Here is an 18,236-nt window from a genome sequence, read left to right as displayed (position 1 = left end):
TGAGCCTCTCGGCGCTGCCCTTGCCGCTGCTGCCCTCCTGCCGCGCCTTGAGCTTGAGAAGGGGCGCCTTGACTGTCCGGCGTCCCTTCCGCATACGGCCGTGCCCGTGTCTTGGCGCGGAGCTCGGAGCCAGCGTGCGTTAGTGTGGTTTTTTCTAGCGCTGCTACTTGCATAAAAGGTATTTTCCTATGGAAGTGAAAGCTGTGTCATCTCACGTTAACTATTAAAGGCGGTGTACATGGTATGTGGTTCTGCCCGGGAAGTTTAGCAGCGCTGTCTTAATGTCTACATCTAATGCAGCTAGGGATGGATAACACCACAGATGTTCATAGGTGCTACAGAATGTGGCCCTGTGCCAAGAAGCACTGCCTTGTCCCTAAGTGACAAAGGTATGTGCAGGTAATAGAATAAGGCTATATGTATTTATGAAGTTAATATTCCTTTGTTAGGAACCTGAAATACTCTTTAAAAAATTGGTCAGGGACAGGTGTATCAGCTGCAGTTTGTGATGACTAGTGGTTGATAACAGGGACAGAGTATAATGATGAGGTAAATGGACTGATGGTTCTCCATAGCATTCTGCTCTGGTAGTCCTCAGCATCATGCAGGTCTTGAAGAAATCTTGTTGATTTCTCACCTCCCTACCTGGAAGTTTGCCCATTGCTTGTTTGAAGCTGGGTACACCTAGTATCTGATAGTAGTTTACAAGAAGCTTGACAGCTTAACTGGAATCCCCATGAAGACCCATCTCCTTTGTGTGTGTTTAGAACTTGCCCTTTGGCTTTCCTGTAGGCAGCCCAAGTGCCATCTTTGTGCTGCTTATGGGGTGGCCTAATTAAAATCTAAACCGAAGCCACTTTCTCAGGCTTTGCTATGCTTATTGCCTAGGTATAAAAAGCAAAAGACAGGGGGGAAAAAAGGCCAATAAAGGAATGCCTTGTTTTAACAGTGGGCAAAGTCTCTGTTACATGATGCTAGGAGGAAGTCTTGAAAAGATTCCACAAGGCCAGTTGGGAAGGCTGCAGCCCTTAGCTCATTAATAGTTCTGCTTTTGAGTTGTGATTTTGAGTTGGTTTTCTTTTAGCATGAGCTTGTACTTCTTCAACATGTCAGGCAGGAAAAGAAGCTCTCTTCTTCTTGTTCTCCCTTTTTCTCCCACCAAATACCTTAGCTGCTCAGCTTGGTTCAAGCCTTTTGTTTCAATGGGATATAGTTGTCTTTAAAGGCATCACTTACAATTTCTGCTGTCAAAATCCTTTAAAAAATACATGCAAGTCAGGTTACATAACCATGTACAATATAATACACAGTTATGTGTATTATAATTGTAGTTATACAATTGTTCAAGGTATATAAAGTCTTTGAATTAGCTCTATATATAACATTTCGAAACAAAAAAAAATTTCAGCTGTGTCTGAAGTAGGTGTGGTTTATAAATGTTGTACTTCCATTTTCAATAAGAAATACAGAAAGTACCATTAAAAACAAGTACTCAACTGTGAGGGGTGTTCTGAGGATGCTGAAAAGGTCATTTATTAAAGGGGTAACATGTTCTTAACCTCAGCTTTTGTAACAGCTTCCTACAGCTTGCATCAGTTAGGGAAGTCCTGTTGTTTCTAGTATGTCTGGTAAAGCTATGTAGTCACAACCACTTATACACTTTAAATTAGTTTTGGCTTTTGACAAAAGGATGTATTTGAAAGTCAAATGCTCATTCTTTGAGCCTTACTGTAAAATGAATAAGGAAATAAGAAATACAGCATGTAGTTATGAACAAGTAAAAAGCTGGAAACAGTTTCTTTTCAGTTCTGGCTGTGCAGGAATTCCTGGTGACATGTTAGACAGGCTGCTGGATACTTAAATTCTTACTTTTCTTGATGTAGAATTATGAAAATCTTCCTTAAGCATTTGTAAATGGTACATTGCATTTGGAAATCACTGCTGTATTAAGACAGGGTTCAGAAGAAAAGTTCTAAACTGACAGCTGAGCTAAGTCAGAGCAGTCTGTGTTCTGCTGATTCCAGTGCTTTGCCATCCAGAAGTATATAACATTTGAGTTGTGTTTGGCAGATGGTTTGTGGGCCCAACTGGGAAGACAATAGTCCTTTTTAGGCTTTCCTTTTTGTTTGGTTTTTTTTTGGGGTTTTGGTGTTTTTTGCTTTTTGTTTTTTTTTTTTTTTCTCCTATTTACTTGTAAGGTTGTGGTTTGAGGATACTGGAATAACCTACAGTGTTAAAAGACAGCACTAAGATTTTGCTTCTTTGCTTGCCTGACAGTCCTCATCTGCAGAGAGTAGGAGTTGCAAGTGAAAACCTAGAATGTTTTGTGCAAAAAGTGTACAGAAATTTGGAACAGTTTAATTCCTCATAGAGAGAATAAATGATGGGGCCTGTGGCTGATGAAATAACTAGTATCCCATTGCATAACCAGATCCTTCTGTGTATTTTTTTTTCCCCTGAACATTTTCCACCACCTCCTAATCCCTGCTATCCAGCCTTCACTGTGTGCATCCACCTGAAACTTAATGTATTTTTGGAAAGGAAAAATACTTGAGCTTAAACTGAGAGTGGTCACAGACTGGTAATTTTGATTAGTGAAGGCTGTGGATTAAAATGCAATCATTTCTATATGCTCAAATAATTACAACAGAATAACATAGTACAGGCCTAAACTGTAAACTTTATAATATTTAATAGTGTTCACTTTTACTTTCAATGTAACTGTGCATTGCTCACTTCTACTTTCAGTGTAAGCGTGCATTGTTGTTCTTGCATCTTATGCTGGACAGTAATAGGATCAAACATAGTTTATCTAAGTATAAGCTATTTCTAAATTATAAAGGCCTTATTAAGGTGACAGAGAGGAGCAAAGTGTGATTTTTAAAGTATAGCTAAATTGTGATACTGATGGGTACTAGTATATGGAATGTAGCAAAATAGTTGATAGAAGTGTTTTGGTGTGGGTTTGGGTTGGGTTTTATTTGTTTCTTTTTCCTTAAAATGGCAAGGAAGTGGTAGCACTCCTTTTTAATGACAGAGGTGATTTCTGGACTTATCTTTTAAAATTAATTTTGCTTTTGCATCCAAGCCAGATTCAGCTGTATAGAAACCAGTTGTATAGGAACTGTATAGGCAGCGGTTCATCTCACTGTTACTCCTGTCAGAGTGTGGCTATCATACTCACAGGTGCAAGAAACTGCACTTTCAGTAGACCTTTCATAACTTCCTTAGAGGCTAAGGTTTTGAAGCAACAGTTCTTGTTTTTAGTGTAAACATTTTGATATCTATTAAAACCTGTCTGTCTTTGGTCTGAGTTTATGAATAACGTAGTTTTGTCTGAATCTTGGTAAGCTGTCAGGTAAATAAATGATTACCCACCAGTGTTAATGGGATCAGTGTCTAATTATGCAAGTGGACAGAAGATAGTTATTTAGTGCCTTGGTGGGTGTTCGTATCTCTTAGTTGGAGATGGTTATCTGTAGTATGGTGGCAACTTTTTACTGTGCCTGTTTTAGATAGAGTGGCTAACAACTGCGGGTTGCAGCCCTTGCAGCTTTTGTAGAATCACAGAATAGTTTGGGTTGGAAGGGACCTCTGAAGGTTATCTCATCCGACCCCCCTGCAGTGAGCAAGGACATCTTCAACTAGATCAGGTTGTTCAAAGCCCTGTCCCACCTGACCTTGAGTGTTTCCAGAGATGGGGCATCTACCACCTCTCTGAGCAAAGTGTTCTAGTGTTTCACCCGCCTCATTGTAAAACATTTCTTCCTTCTATGTAGTCTAAATCTACCCTCTTTTAGTTTAAAACCATTACCCTTTGTCCTATCACAACAGGCCCTGCTAAAAAGTTTGTCCCCATCTTTCTTGTAGGCCCCCATTAAGTACTGAAAGGCTGCAGTAAGGTCTCTGTGGAGCCTTCTCTTCACCAGGCTGAACAAACCCAGCTCTCTCAGCCTGTCTCCATAGGAGAGGTGCTTCATCCCTCTGATCATCTTCGTGGCCCTCTTCTGGACTCGCTCCAACACGTCCAAGTCCTTTGTATGCTGGGGCTCCCAGACCTGAAGGCAGTAGTCCAGGAGGGGTCTCACCAGAGCAGAGAGGCAGAATCTCCTCCCTCGACCTGCTGGTTATGCTCTGTTGGGTGCAGCCCAGGACACAGTTGGTCTCCTGGGCTGCAGGCACACATTGCTGGCTCATGTCCAGTTTTTCATCCACCAGTACCCCAAGTCCTTCTCAGCAGGGCTGCTCTCCATTCCCTCTTGCTCCAGCTTGTATTGACACAGGGGGTTGCCCTGACCCAGGTGCAGAACCTTGTACTTGGTCTTGTTGGATCTCATGAGATTCATGTGTGCCCACTTCTCGAGCTTGTCGAGGTCTCTCTGGATGGCATCCCTTCCCTCAGGCATGTCAACTGCATCACTCGGCTTGGTGTGATCTGTAAACTTGCTGAGGGTGACACTTTATCCCACTGTCCATGTCATTGATGAAGATATTAAAACAGTATGAGCCCCTAAGGGACTGTTGTTAGGGACAGTTGTTGTGACCTCATATTTTAATGACTGGTGCCTTAACAATGATCCTGAAACTATCATTAGTAGTATCATGTCTTTATATGTTATGTTGCTCCATAAGTCATGTTCTGCATTTTGGCACTTACATATTGAAGTACAAGGTAGGAATGTTTCATTGTATTTGAAATTTAATCTCTTTTATATTGCAGTGATTATAATTCAGCTTTTGTAAAAATTAAATCCTCCATGGAGTCTGGTATAAGCATTGTACTGATGCAAAAGGAAGAGCTGAAGGAGGGGACAATAGAGACTGCAAAGTCCTTGTGCTTGGAATTCCTGCTTTTTTTAATATATATTTAAAAACCAGAGTTCTAGTCCACAGCTTGGAGTACCACTTATGAACTCTAGTTGTGTAATAGTCTGGTGATTAATTCTTACTATTTTTTAAGAAGGGAAATAAGTATCAAAAGTCATAATTCGTGAAGTGAAATAGACTGGAATTTTTCCACTTTAATTTGACTGTGGAAATTGCAAGTTTCCTGACTTGAAAAACATCTGCTGAACAGCACTATCATGCTAAGTGTGCTCATGGTGCCAAAACATAGCTTTTAGGTTAAGCAAACATTAGTTACTGACACCACTGACCTGATAAACTGCAGAGCAAGCCTTTCCACCTCTATTTAGCTGATAAACTTTATCAAAAGATGGACTGTTTGACAAAGAGCAATTTTCTGTAAATATATTGAAGGCCATCCTCTTTGGCAGTCAGTGCAGATCCATTGTTTAATTAGGCTGACTAGCCCAATATTGAATAGCAGCAGATGTGAAAGATACAGAAACTACGTCAAGAGATAATTTATGCTGCGAAAGGTGCCCATCTCTTTAATAGATTAAAATCTTATGAGGAGGCAGGTAAAGATCTTGGTGAAATGTCTGAAATGTTTTGTCCTGCACCCTCCCAGATAAAAACTCCGCATTTGGAACAGCTGTTAGATTCTGAGTAATCGCTCAGGAACTTGTAATTAAGTAGGTTGTCAGTTAAAATTACTCAGTGTGTTTCCAGGATTGTCTTGTCAAAGTGAAATATGAAAGTTCTCTGTCAGACCTTCAGCAATCCAGCAACGAGTCTTGTGGCAGAGACATGCCTTAAAACACAAAACGTCAACATTTTGGGTAACTTAGTTAAATGCTATGTGTAGGGGCGTAGACTGCGTAACTCAGCATAGCTTTAAAGAAGTCCATAGCTGTGCAGTTAGGCTGCAGGTACAGGCTGAAGTTATAATTGGTATGTTGGTAGTTCTGGTTCTGCTGGCTTGACTGGATGTACTGTTCTCAAAAGATTGAAAGCGCAGGGTGCTGTGTGGAAGAACTGAATTTTCTTTAGGAAAAAGGTTGTTCAGTGATTTGCTTGAGGTAGTTGCAAGCGTTTGTCTTGGTTGAATTGCCAGCTTGTCTGTGCGTTAGTCAGCCAGCATCATTTAAAAAAAACCCCAAAAAATCCAGACTGGAAGACAAGGAAAGTTCTGTTGGCTTACAAAGCTGTCTTCTGTTCTTAGTACGTAAGTACAGTGTTTTAAATAAATTGGAAAACGAGAAGGGAGATTTTCATTGCTGGTTTTCACTGCTAGTTATGAGGAACGGAGGGAGGCAAGTGCAATCTAGAGGTTGTCTTAAATTTAAAAGGGTATTTGGATATAATCAGATTTTTGTCAAAAGCAATTATGTATCTGACCTGTTGTTGAGATAGAGTAAGCTAGTTTTGGGAGGGGAGGGAGGATTAAATGTCAGTCTGTGAGACTGCAGTGGCCTACCCAGGGTCTGTGCTTAGTTGTAGTGTTTTATTTTTGTACTTTTAACCCTGATTACTGATATTCAAAGAATTACTGGTCCTGTGGAAACTTTAGATCTGCTTTTTGTACACGCATGCATACGTGTATAAAAATAGATAAATTGCCACTGAACGTTCTAGTTTGGGGCAATAAATATTTCATTCTTTATATAATTTTACTTATATTAATAGATACTAAATATATGAAAATAAATAGCAAATTTATTCAGCTAAATATATTCAAATAAATAATATTTTATATACTTAAATAACAAAGTATATATACTATAGTAACAAAGTATTGCCAGTGTTAGTAGATCATAAGATTGAACTTTAAAACTGATAGCTGAAACAATGTAGGACTGCATAATCTGCTTTTCAGTTAGTTTACGTCTCCGTTTACTAGAGAACTGTTTTGATTTTGTTTGTCAAACATTGGAACATTGGCTTTCTCTAAACTGACTTTGTCTAGAAACAAATCTAAGCACTAAGGACTAAAATAGTTGATCTGAAGCCCTTTGCTGTCATTGCCCCTAGCAGTCTGTACTATGATGCTGTACTTAACAGGGGAAGTGTGAACAACTGAGTGCAGTCTTGTGCTCCTGCCTGCTGCAGGGTGCTTTGGAGTGTTAAGGAAAGGGGAAACTGCAAGGTTAAACCCATAGAGAGCATCTGAAGGCTTTGAGGGAAAGCTGTCAGTATTAAAGCTTTCTCTCTTGGAAGAAATCTTGATGCTTAATCTGGTAGGTTTCCTTCACGTTTCATTTAAAATAAAGATGTATGTTAGGATGAAGAGGCATATTTTGGAGTAAAATAGCTAGCACATAGAATACTTGGAGACCCAGTGTATTTAGATTGATAAACATAGTGACCATTGAAGATGTATCTGCACTGCATGTTTACCTTGATAAATATGCACAATGTAAGTTCCTGCTTCTGGTGCCTGAGCTGGTCCAGGTTACTGCATTATGCAGATAGCTTTACTTGCTTTCACTGTAACTGATGTTGCTTACATAAGCTTCTAGAAGGCCAAGGGCTTTAGGACTCCTCCTAGGAGTTCCTAAAAGCAGGACTAGTTTGGTGAAAATCATACACATTCATCTTCTCTTGCTTATGGAATCATTATGCCAATCTGCTCTTACAGCTTTATTATGAGGCATGTAGGTCTTTGAGTCTTATAAATACTTTATCCTCTGTGTGAGATACATGTCTATCCTTGGTGACATCAAGAAGAGGGAAACGTGATGAATCTGCTCCAAAAAAATTCTAGATGGTATCTGAGCCATAAATGTATGTTAGTAAAAACATGACTAGGTTGCAGTTAAGAATGTTTGCCACTACAAAGTGTATGTATGCCATTTTTAATATTACCGTTGTTTTCCTATATAAAGCTGAATTAAGCTTTGTGGTCACTGATAAAAGTGCTCCTTGAAATTAGTGGTAGCAGTTACTGGTAGTGGAAATGTGCTTCCTTGTGAATAATGCAAAAATGTGTATAAATGGAAATACGCACTAACCTATGTCTTCTTTTTTCCTTTTTTTTTCTTTTCTAGTAAAGTGAAGCAAGGGCTCCTTCCTAGCTTAGAAGATCTGCTTTTCTATACTATTGCAGAAGGACAAGAAAAAATACCAGTTCATAAATTCATAACTGTAAGTTCACTGTTCTAGAGTGCTATATGAAAGCCTACTGCCAAGGTTTTTTTAACATTCTAAATGCAGGAATACAAAGCAAAGAATTATCCATGTTATACATGGGTAGCTGCATCAAGGAATGTATCTAATTCCACCCCACCCCCCCAGCAATGTTTCTGTAATCAAGAGAATGAGTGTTACTTCTTTGCTGTGCAAAAGAGTATGCTTGAAAGCATCTGTGTCTGTGGCAAGGCTGGGTGATGTTTGCACACGTGTAAATGCAGTTGGGCCACTGTAGATTTCAATGACTAATCCTTTTACATAAGAGGCAGGCAAAATGGCAGAAGGAAATGGCCAAAGAATCAAAGAAGTGTCAAAATCTCTGTGTTAAGAGCGCAGTAGCAAATGTCTCTAATGTTGATAAATAAGGCCGAGCAGTAAAGAACTTGATTGTAACAACCTCTCTTTTCATTTTAGTAATTATTGTTTTATTGTAATAGGCACTCAAATCTACAGGATTGCGTACATCTGATCCCCGATTGAAAGAGTGCATGGATATGTTAAGATTGACCCTTCAAACGACTTCAGATGGTGTTATGCTGGACAAAGACCTTTTTAAAAAGTAAACTTTCTGTCAATTACGTAATTGTATAATTCTGGATGAATGTTGTCTGTGTGTTACTGACTGCTCTCTTAGGAGAGATGTAACTAGAAGGGGAGTCAAACACACTCCTACTGATGCTATTTTCATATGGGTTTGATCTCTGGTTTCATGCAGCAGACGGATTGTGTGATCTCCGCAAGAGTTTAGTGTTGTTTGCATGTGTATCTGACCCCATCCTGCAACTCTTGGTCGGATGCCAAATAAATTGATTGGTGCAGCAGGGAGTATTTAGTATGAGTACATAAAACTTCTCTCTCACTGCATCACCAGTTTTTAATCTGAGGTTCAGGTTGCTGCTTCTGTGTACTGAGACATTGGGAGTGCAGATATCTATCTGTACTCACATAGTTAATTCTAAAAGTGAGTATATGAAAAATAGAGTGGCATTAAATTTCAGGATGTGTAGAGATGGGAGCAGTTAGGACTGTAGTCACTGCTTGTGAGTTTGTTTTGGAAAAGATTTATGTGCCATGTTTTAGTGGTGCTTTTCTTTAAGAAAAGTCTGTGGTCAGTTAGCTGAACAATATAAGCACTGTTCAGGTTGTCTTCAGTTCCTTCCAAGCACACTCCTTTGCTCCCCTGCTTACAGTTTCTGTGGGCTGAAAGATTGGAAGTGTAGAGGCTCTTAAATCCTGACATTAAATTTGTAGAATATTTTTGAGTCTGTATCTTTATTCCGTTTACATGGTAAATGACATAATACCTAAAACTTGCTGCTTTTGTGAAGAGTATACTTTTCTCAAAATGGTACATTTTTGTTGTTCTGTATAATTTTTTGAATTTGTAAACAAGTGCTGTTTAGTGCTGTTTCCTCTGTTAAGCTTGAAATATGTGTATAAAAAAGGTGAGTTTATGTATAAAATTGTATCTATTACATATATATAAGAGTATATATACTTAAGTATATAGAGTATACAACATATTTATTTACACAGTTTATGTAAATATAAATTATATATGTTATATATTTTTTAATATGTATAAACATTTTTGGAAGTACATTGAGAAAAAACTATGTGACAAGATAACAAACCAGTCAACTCCTTAATCAAATGTGGGATACTTCTTAAAGGTACATCACAGCCTAACTGTATTCCTGTATTTAAGTCCAAGACCAGGTCTTCGGTGGTTATTTGTCAGTGCAGTGAAAACTAATTTGTTACAGTCCGACACCTTCCTGGGTTTGTGATTGGACTGGAAAGAAAATGCTTTTGCTATTATGCATTGCACTTATGCTAGAAAGCTTGTTTGTAGGAGTAAACTATGGATTATGTTTTAGGCAAGGGCTCTACATTAAAAAAAGGACACGTGATTCCTGTTTAGCAAGATAAGCCTATTTTTATGTCTCAGCTCTAGGATTTGATCCCCTGTATTAGTGGAGTGGTTGTTACTATGATAATTTATAGAAAGCTTACATGGTTGCTTCTTGTGTAGGAAGTTTTGAACAAAGACTTATACAGAGGGTGGAGAAGTGAATCTCTTTCCACATAGCAGCAGGTGTTAATCATTTTATAAATTAACCCCCCCCAAACTTCAGTTTTCTGTCTTTCCTAGGCGCACTGCGTTTGCTGTGTAGAGGCTTGTACAAGGTTTCTGTGTTTTTTCTTCTTCTCCAAGTATTTAAGGTGTGAAATACAATAATGTATCTACTCAGTTGTACCTACCTCAGGACTTTGAAGCTTCAGTTCCCTGAACTTAGAAGTCAGTGGTATAGTTCTGCTGTTGAATTTGAATCCAAAGTTGCTAGATCAAATAAAGCATTAAGGATAAGTGATGTGGAGCAGTGATAGCATAAGCTTGACTGAATCGATGAAGTCCATTAGAAATTACTTGTAAAACATGTTACCTCATGCATCTGTCTCAAGACCTTTTTAGTTATTCTGAATAGGCTCCAATTTGACTAAAATTGCTTTATTTTGAAGATTTTTTGCTTTACAGTGTTCTCCACCTAAATAAAACTTTGGGGGGTGGGGGAATCGATGTTACATGCACAACGATTTGGGGTTTTAATCTTTCATTTCCAGAGTTTCTCGAATTGAAGGCTTCACTGCTGCATGTTTTGGAGATAGTGATTTAGCTGTTCATGTTGCATTTATTTAACATAACATGGTCTTTGCAGAATGAGTGGTACCTCACTGAGAGCAGCGTGTTTACTGAAAGCAGCACAGCAGGCTAGTTAGTCTGCTCTGTGAATTGTTTTCTTTTCGGTACCCTATGGTACTACTTAATATAGTAGTAGTACTATCTGTTATTAGATGAAACTTGGGCAGCTCAACAAATATGAAAGATTGTATACACTAATCTTCAGAAATCTAACAGAAAAATAGGAATCTTGCAAAAAGCCCTATTTTTTAACTGCAATATTGGGGGGGGGAGGCATGAGACAGTCAAAACTGAGTTGTTTTGAAAATGCCTTACACTTGAATGAGATGATAGCTACTGAGTAAGAGTTACAACTCAGGTTTAAACCTGATTCTTTTTCAGATTAATTTATTTGGCTTTGTAGGCTTAGGCTTTGTCACAAGGTGGTGCCTGTACTGCTTTATTGACCTAGAACTGTGGTCTTGCTAGCCAAATTTCCTCAGATCCGTGGGCAGGAAGCAGTGATCTGGATATGTTTTATGTTCTAAGCTACACAATCTGTTGCTGGATCTCAGACATGGTTATCTATTTGCTGCAGAGGTGCTGTGCTGCTCTCTTAGTCTACAAATCCTGAGGAAAACTTTCATTTTTAGCTATGCTTAACCCAGGTATTAGTAAGTGTTTTCATCCTCTTTGAGTAATTAGAAAAGTTTTGACAGAAGATGAACTTCTGCTATGTTATAATATTAATACTTCATTTGCCAAAATAACATCACTTTTCCTTCTAAATGTCTAATAGATATAACTGAGCACTTCTACAGACCTAGTCTTGCTAGTTGGCAATGAAGTTTTACATTCCTTTCTGTAATGCTAAAACAGGAGAAAAGGTTTCCATTTAGTTGTATAGATAGCTGAACAGAACTGGTGGGAGTTCAGACCGTGTTTTTTGGTTTTTTAGCAAGTAAGGGAGCAATAATCAGCAGTCTGAGCCAGAACTTGAAAAAGATAAATGTAATGAGTAAATGTGACAGGTTGTATGATAAAGGAAACAAAATGATTCTAACTTTATGCTAAAGTCCAAAGATTCAGTTTCAAAAAAGCCCAAACATAAAACAACCCAACCAAATGCCAAACTTACTTTCAGGTTGTACAAGTCACGGAAAGTTACTATAGATCATAAGACTTGCAGCCTAATCTTCATAACGTGAATGTACTGGGGAAGTTTTGTAGTTTGAAAGACCTGTTTTCAAATAGAGAAAGAAATGCTTGGGTTGGGATTTGACAAGACACAGTTGTTTTTGTTTTTTTTTTAGGGTGAGGTTATAAAGTTAGGAGAAATGGAGGAATTTGAGGTTGGAAGATTTTTAGTGTACCTGCATTAAGCACCACTAAAGTATGTGGGAGATAAGGCCAAGCTGTTCATCAAATTTGATTGTAGAAATATTTTTATTTATCAATATAGACATTTATTTAAATTCCTCCCTGATCTTTTCCTACTGCTCCACTTCTGAGCCTGAGACCATTCATCTCTGAAGGGTTACCTGGAACATAAAATAATTGGAAACTCTGGTGGGGAGGATATGTCAGTTTCAGAATATTAGAGGCTGTCAAGGCTAGTGTCCTATTGACTGAAAGTATTACTGCCCCTTTAATTGGAGCTTTCTAGGACCTCTGTTATTTTGTCTATGCAGTTATCGTTCCGAATACCCATCTAGATTAGTTAAACTCCTGTATTTAGTTTAGTCTGTGAATTCATATCATTTGCCTGGGTTAAGGATAAATACCCAGGCACTGACCTTGGCAGAAGTCTGGAAACAACAGCTACTTGCAGAAACGGGCAATGTCCTTTGCCAGCATAGCAGTTTCTGCAGTGATTTTCAGTCTCTAGGAAGTGAGCATTCCAGAGTTGGTGTAAGTTGGTAAGTGTATAAATGCCCTTCCTGTTTCAAGAGTGTAATGTGGTTTCAGAGGGTTGTATTTCAGTGCATACTGCGTTCTTGTTCTTTTCCACACTTTTTATTGAGTTGTTCTAATAGGCTTAGGTGAACCAAGAAGAGTGCTTACTGCTGTCCAGGTAGTGCAGGCAATATAGGACTGAAAATGAATTATAAACATAAGGCGTGTTATGTTGTTACTCCTTCTGCACACCTAGCTGCCGTAACTGTTACTAATTACCTGTGAAAAAGGGTTGTTTTACCTGGTGTAACTGATTGGAGGCTGCTGGGAACAAAAACTAACAGGATTTTTTGCAAGAGACATAAAAAAGGAGTGGATAACATAAATTGCAACAAAACCAGCTCAACTGCAATATTAACACAGACTAACTCTGTAATACAGACAGAGCAATTCTTAAGATGTCAATAGAAATGGAAAGTTCTCTATTGTTTCTCTTTCACTCTTGGGAAGTAGTGCCTGCCAGCATTTGAAATTGCTGTCAGTTGAATTTGGGATAATGTCTCTCCAAGTTCAAAGGAGTTCAGACCAAAGGTTTAAAAAATGAGAGGGGGATTCAAAGGGAAGATCATTCTGTCTGTTCATTGGTCTTCATGCTTCTTAATTTTGAACTGATAATGACTTTTAGTATTAGGATTATTGTAAGTATTTATTCCAAGTGGAAATATTTCCCTAAAAATTAGTGTGTTACTTCACTGGAAGGCTTACACATTCTTAACTTTCCATTTGTCTGTATTAACAGTTTGTTTCTGCTTTTGTCAATGCTGCCAGAAAGCAGAGTATGGATGTGCTAATGAAAGTATTAGGTGTTAAATCTCCCTTTCTTTTCCTTGCACTGGGATGGGGCTGTTAATACCCTTTAACAGGTCATATTTCAACTGACGTGATAATGGCTTCCAATTCCCATGTCTGCTCCTGCGCAGCCCCCCCCACAGGCACACCACTTCCAGCAGCAATCCTCAGCTTGTGTTACTATCCTTCCTTTCTTCTGTTTCTTCTTGATAAGTCCTTTCCTTTCTACTTCATCAGTTTTTTAAATGTGCCAGATCGGCTGATGTTTAGAGGGTGTAGATGATAATGTAACTGTGTTCTGGGCTAAAAGGCAGCAAAGGTGTCTTAACTGGTGGTACTTTGAAGTAAGAGACTTGCAGTACTGTTCACTGTTAACTTTTGCTTAGTTTAGAAGATGTTATTGAGTAATTCCACAGGTTTTGCTCTTATTAGAGTGGAACCTGGTTCCAATTTGGTTTGTCGGCAGGGTTCTCACTCCATTCATAGTGAAGCTAGTTGGAAGTGAGACAGACCAACCCTGAACCTTGGAAGTTTGACTTAACTCTGAAATTGGCACTTACATGGGAAAGGGCTAGGATAGACGACCTTCACATATCTTGATCCTAAGAAAGGGGTTGTTTAGATCCCTTTTTCAAGCTTAGGTGCTACTCAAAGGTAAATCGATAGTATCTAGATGTACAGCCTCACATTTGAAACTTCAGATAAGAGCTTTAAGTAAAAAGGTATAAGAATGAATGCAATGACACATTTGTAAATAATTTAAAAACAAACTTATGTAGTGGAAAAGGCTTGTTCTTGTAAGCATATAACTCCAAGGGACTGATGGTCCTTATTGAAATAGCATATAGTTGCTACTTAAGTAGGCTTTTTGGCAGTACTATGTCAAAAATACTAATAAACTTCTTTTAACTTCTTGCAGGTGTGTACAAAGTAATATTGTGTTGCTTACTCAAGCTTTCAGGAGGAAGTTTGTCATTCCAGATTTTATGTCGTTTACTTCACATATTGATGAGCTCTATGAAAGTGCTAAAAAGCAATCTGGAGGAAAGGTAACCTTGTTGTAAATTCAACTTCAAACTTCTATAGATTTCTTGATATTAACCAAATACATTCTTTAAGTGGACAGATTTTTTTTAATATTTTAGCAAAAATGTTAAACTGATAACTTGATTATATAGTGTTGGAAGTTCAGGTATGTCTGCAACTTCTAAACTGTGTTAGAAATATAGCCTCTTACCTCTAACAATCTTTACAGTTTTGAGATTAGAATGAGAAAAGAGTGGTGTTTGTTCTTTTACATGAACTATAAAACTGCTGTACAATTTGTCAGATTAAACAGCATATAAAAAATTATGCTACCCTACACAACTAGCTGGGTTGTGTGTCAAATAATTGTCAACACCATACCTATGTTAATAGTTAAAATTTATTCTAGTGGTTGTTTCTAATAAATTAATTGAATACCCCCAAACTTTGTTACAAGCTAAAATTTTTATGATTTGAAAGGTTGAATATGCTGTAACAGAGAGGAGAGAGTCCTCTTGGAATGTGCTGAAGTTTGCACTTTGAAAAAATGGTTTTATAATGATCTATATAAGAACATAATATATTATGAATATAATAATTTGTAATGAAATTTTAGGTACACAAGGTGGTTATTAGTGGAATAATGCAGTTGGTACCTCGTGTACCATTGACGTTTATTCTAATTAATGTCTATTAACATATACATAAATATTTTGGATGTTGTAATGTCTCTCTCTCTATTTATTCACATTGTGATAGGTTGCTGACTATATTCCACAACTGGCCAAGTTCAGCCCTGATTTGTGGGGTGTGTCACTTTGCACAGTGGATGGACAGAGGTATATTCTAACTTTTAGATTTTGTTATTTCAATTATTTGAACTATTTGACACATACAGCACTTCATGGTATCTCACAGCTTAATAAAGAAAAAGCTTTATTGGAGTTGGGAAGTAAAATCCACTTGGTCATCTTTCTTAACTTTTTCAACTTTTCTATTTAAGCTGAATTATTTTGCCATTATAAAATATTGTTTAAATAGTATTTGTAAGTACTGTATTTAGAACTGGGTTATGTTATGCATATGATCCAAACAGCAGTGAAGCTGTATGTAATTTTGATCATTATCAAAGGACAGGATAGAGACAATGCTTATGTAGTATTAATCTTTGGTGATGCAAGCTTCAAGCTCTGTTACTTTTTCTGTAGGTCACGATGTACTTGAAAGTACTTTTTCTGCATCTCAATGTTCTTACTGTACCATTTTCATATGATTGCTGTATGTCACAAAAAAAAATCAGATCCATGTTTTTTGAAGAGAAAACAAAGATGGAAACTGTACAGAATTTAACATGATTTTTCTTTTCAGTTTCATGAAACTTTGTCCTGTAAGGGTATATGTAGGTCTTGGATGTAGCTAGAGTGATCTTAATTTTATTTTTCCTTTATTTGTGACTCAGTGTAGCAGAGTCAGTTATGAGCTGGGTGTAAAGGGCTATCTCACACCATCTAGCTGAGAAGTAAGGTGGACTATTCCATGCCTGCCTCTGTGCCTAGACAGGGCCAGATACTCATCAACTCGCACGTCTCTGCTGGCCTGCAGCTTGATAGTCATACTGTATATTCTGAGTGACATAATTTTTAGGTGTTTAATATGTCCTAGATGTATGGGGCATTCCTGAAAAGAGCATCAGGCTTTCTTATGGTGATTGTGGATTGGTGTTCATTTTAATGTTCTCTTTTATGTTCTGTATGTTTGTTTCTTATAGAACATATGGCTAATAATCTGTAGGGGAAGAGCTGTACAAATGAGCTGAAGTCTTTTTCAGCTCCCTGCTCAAGTGTCTGAATTACCATCTATTAATGGTAAAACAGCTTTAAAAGCAAAATTATTCTCCCTTTTAAAAATTTTAAATTGATGCTTTGCTTTGTTTCAGATATAACATGTACTAATGAAAGTTTTTATCATGTTAGCTTTTATAATGTTTAATGGTGTGTAATGTTAGTTTTTATAATGACAAAATGGTTGTGCGAGTTACTCTGAAACCTTGTCTGCAAAGAAAAGAAGCAAGTATGCTATGGATTTTTGGCACCAGACAAGTGGTTGCTTGGAGCCTTTTGCTCTAGATTGGGCATATGCTGCTTGTATGAGTCATTCTTTGATGCAGTCTTAGATGCTGAAAGTAAACTGTCCAAAAGATAGCATTTAATAATTGCTATAAAATACCTATGCCATTATCAAAGGGAATGTAAATACAGCTATTTAATTATTGCCCTCAAGTTCTAAAACTATATTGAATCTCATCTTTGCTTATATAAACATGAGTTTGTATGGGGGCTATATTCGTGTCGGCTATGGTTTGCAATTGAGTAGGGTAAGTGTGGTACTAGAGGTCTGAGGTGATTTTATTTTCTCTGGTACAGACCCATTTCTGAACATTGTTTTAGTTTGTTATATTTGCAGTAATCACCAGCACCTGACTTTGTTATGCTTAGCTTATGGAGGCAATTGTTGAAACCTTTAAAGCTTTTTGACATGTTGTTTAAAATGAGACCTAGTAGTAATATGCATTTGGTTTTGGGGGTGTTTTTGTTAAGAGTCCTAGTCTTAAAGAACAGATGAAGCATTTACCACTCTGCTTGCCACAGCTGGCAAACAAGAAATTCCAAATCTCTTCATTTTGTTTTTCCCAGGCATTCTGTTGGCGATACCAAAGTTCCATTCTGTCTCCAGTCCTGTGTAAAGCCTTTGAAATATGCTATTGCTGTTAATGATCTTGGCACAGAGTATGTGCACAGATATGTTGGTAAAGAGCCTAGTGGATTAAGATTCAACAAATTGTTCCTGAATGAAGATGGTAAGAGATATGTAATACCTAATAATGCAAATCATTTTAGAAAATCATGACTCGAGCTATGCAGGTGTTCTTTTTTTTCCAGTCTGTTCATTTCACCATATCCTCTTAAGCCTTACTATTAGACAATGTCCCAAAATATTTTGCCATCAGCAAGGTAGGCTTATCCTTTGTCACTCACTTCAGCCTAATTTAGAATGCTACTAAAAGATGCTTTGTTACTTCTGTTCTATTTGCTAGTTATCCAGCTGTAGGAAAAACCAGTGGATTTTGATAATGCAAGTATTTGAAATGTATATTTATTTAGATGTGTTGATAGCACATGTTCCTTAATCATGTCTTCTGTAAAAATGATGGTGAAAGAATCTAAGATCTTAAACTGATTTTAAGAAACATGCATGTTTCTTCCTTTCTCAACCCTCTGAGAAGCAGGTGCTGGTGCCAAAGGCCAGCACTGGGTAGTTTCCAGAAGGCAAAGCTGAACGCATCTTCCCGCAGATTATTCTAAACTGAATTTGGCTACTGATTCAAAGCAGTGTTTTGGGTTTTTTTCCTGTGGCAAGAGTGCTTTAGCATGAATTTCTCATACAGTACTTACCTTCTTACCTTCTTTTTCATGTTCTACTAATTCTCAAGCATGAAAATGTTATTTTTAAAAGCATTGAGGCAAAAACCTGAGTTGGGTGAGTCACGTAGCCTTAGAGGAAATACTGGGTGTTATCTCTGAAACACAAATGTTTCTTCTAGCGGATCTTTCTCGGTAAGAGAACAGACAATGTTTCTGTTGCCATGGTATTGAAATTAATATTTAATTAACAGCTGGGGCTTGGATGATATTTTTATCAAGGACTCTATTGAATTCTGACTTAAATATCTATATTATTAAAATATTAA

At 37.6% G+C, this 18,236-nt stretch overlaps 1 protein-coding gene across 1 annotated transcript in view; it reads left to right on the top strand.

Moving 5' to 3' along the window:
• Positions 1–7,892: 7,892 nt before the first annotated feature.
• Positions 7,893–18,236, top strand: part of LOC104413422 (glutaminase kidney isoform, mitochondrial) — a gene marked incomplete at its 5' end in the record, with an annotated part of 54,978 nt that continues 44,634 nt past the window's right edge. The window contains 5 exons of the mRNA XM_010024408.1: positions 7,893–7,989; positions 8,472–8,593; positions 14,382–14,511; positions 15,248–15,327; positions 17,182–17,345. Coding sequence (XP_010022710.1) covers positions 7,893–7,989; positions 8,472–8,593; positions 14,382–14,511; positions 15,248–15,327; positions 17,182–17,345 — 593 coding nt within the window. The remainder of the gene's footprint in view (positions 7,990–8,471; positions 8,594–14,381; positions 14,512–15,247; positions 15,328–17,181; positions 17,346–18,236) is intronic.

The sequence above is a fragment of the Nestor notabilis genome, unplaced genomic scaffold (assembly GCF_000696875.1).
Source record: "Nestor notabilis isolate BGI_N333 unplaced genomic scaffold, ASM69687v1 scaffold7921, whole genome shotgun sequence".
NCBI classification, from domain to species: domain Eukaryota; kingdom Metazoa; phylum Chordata; class Aves; order Psittaciformes; family Psittacidae; genus Nestor; species Nestor notabilis.
The sequence above is the reverse complement of the archived record's forward strand: the minus strand, read 5'-3'. Positions and strand labels throughout refer to the sequence as shown.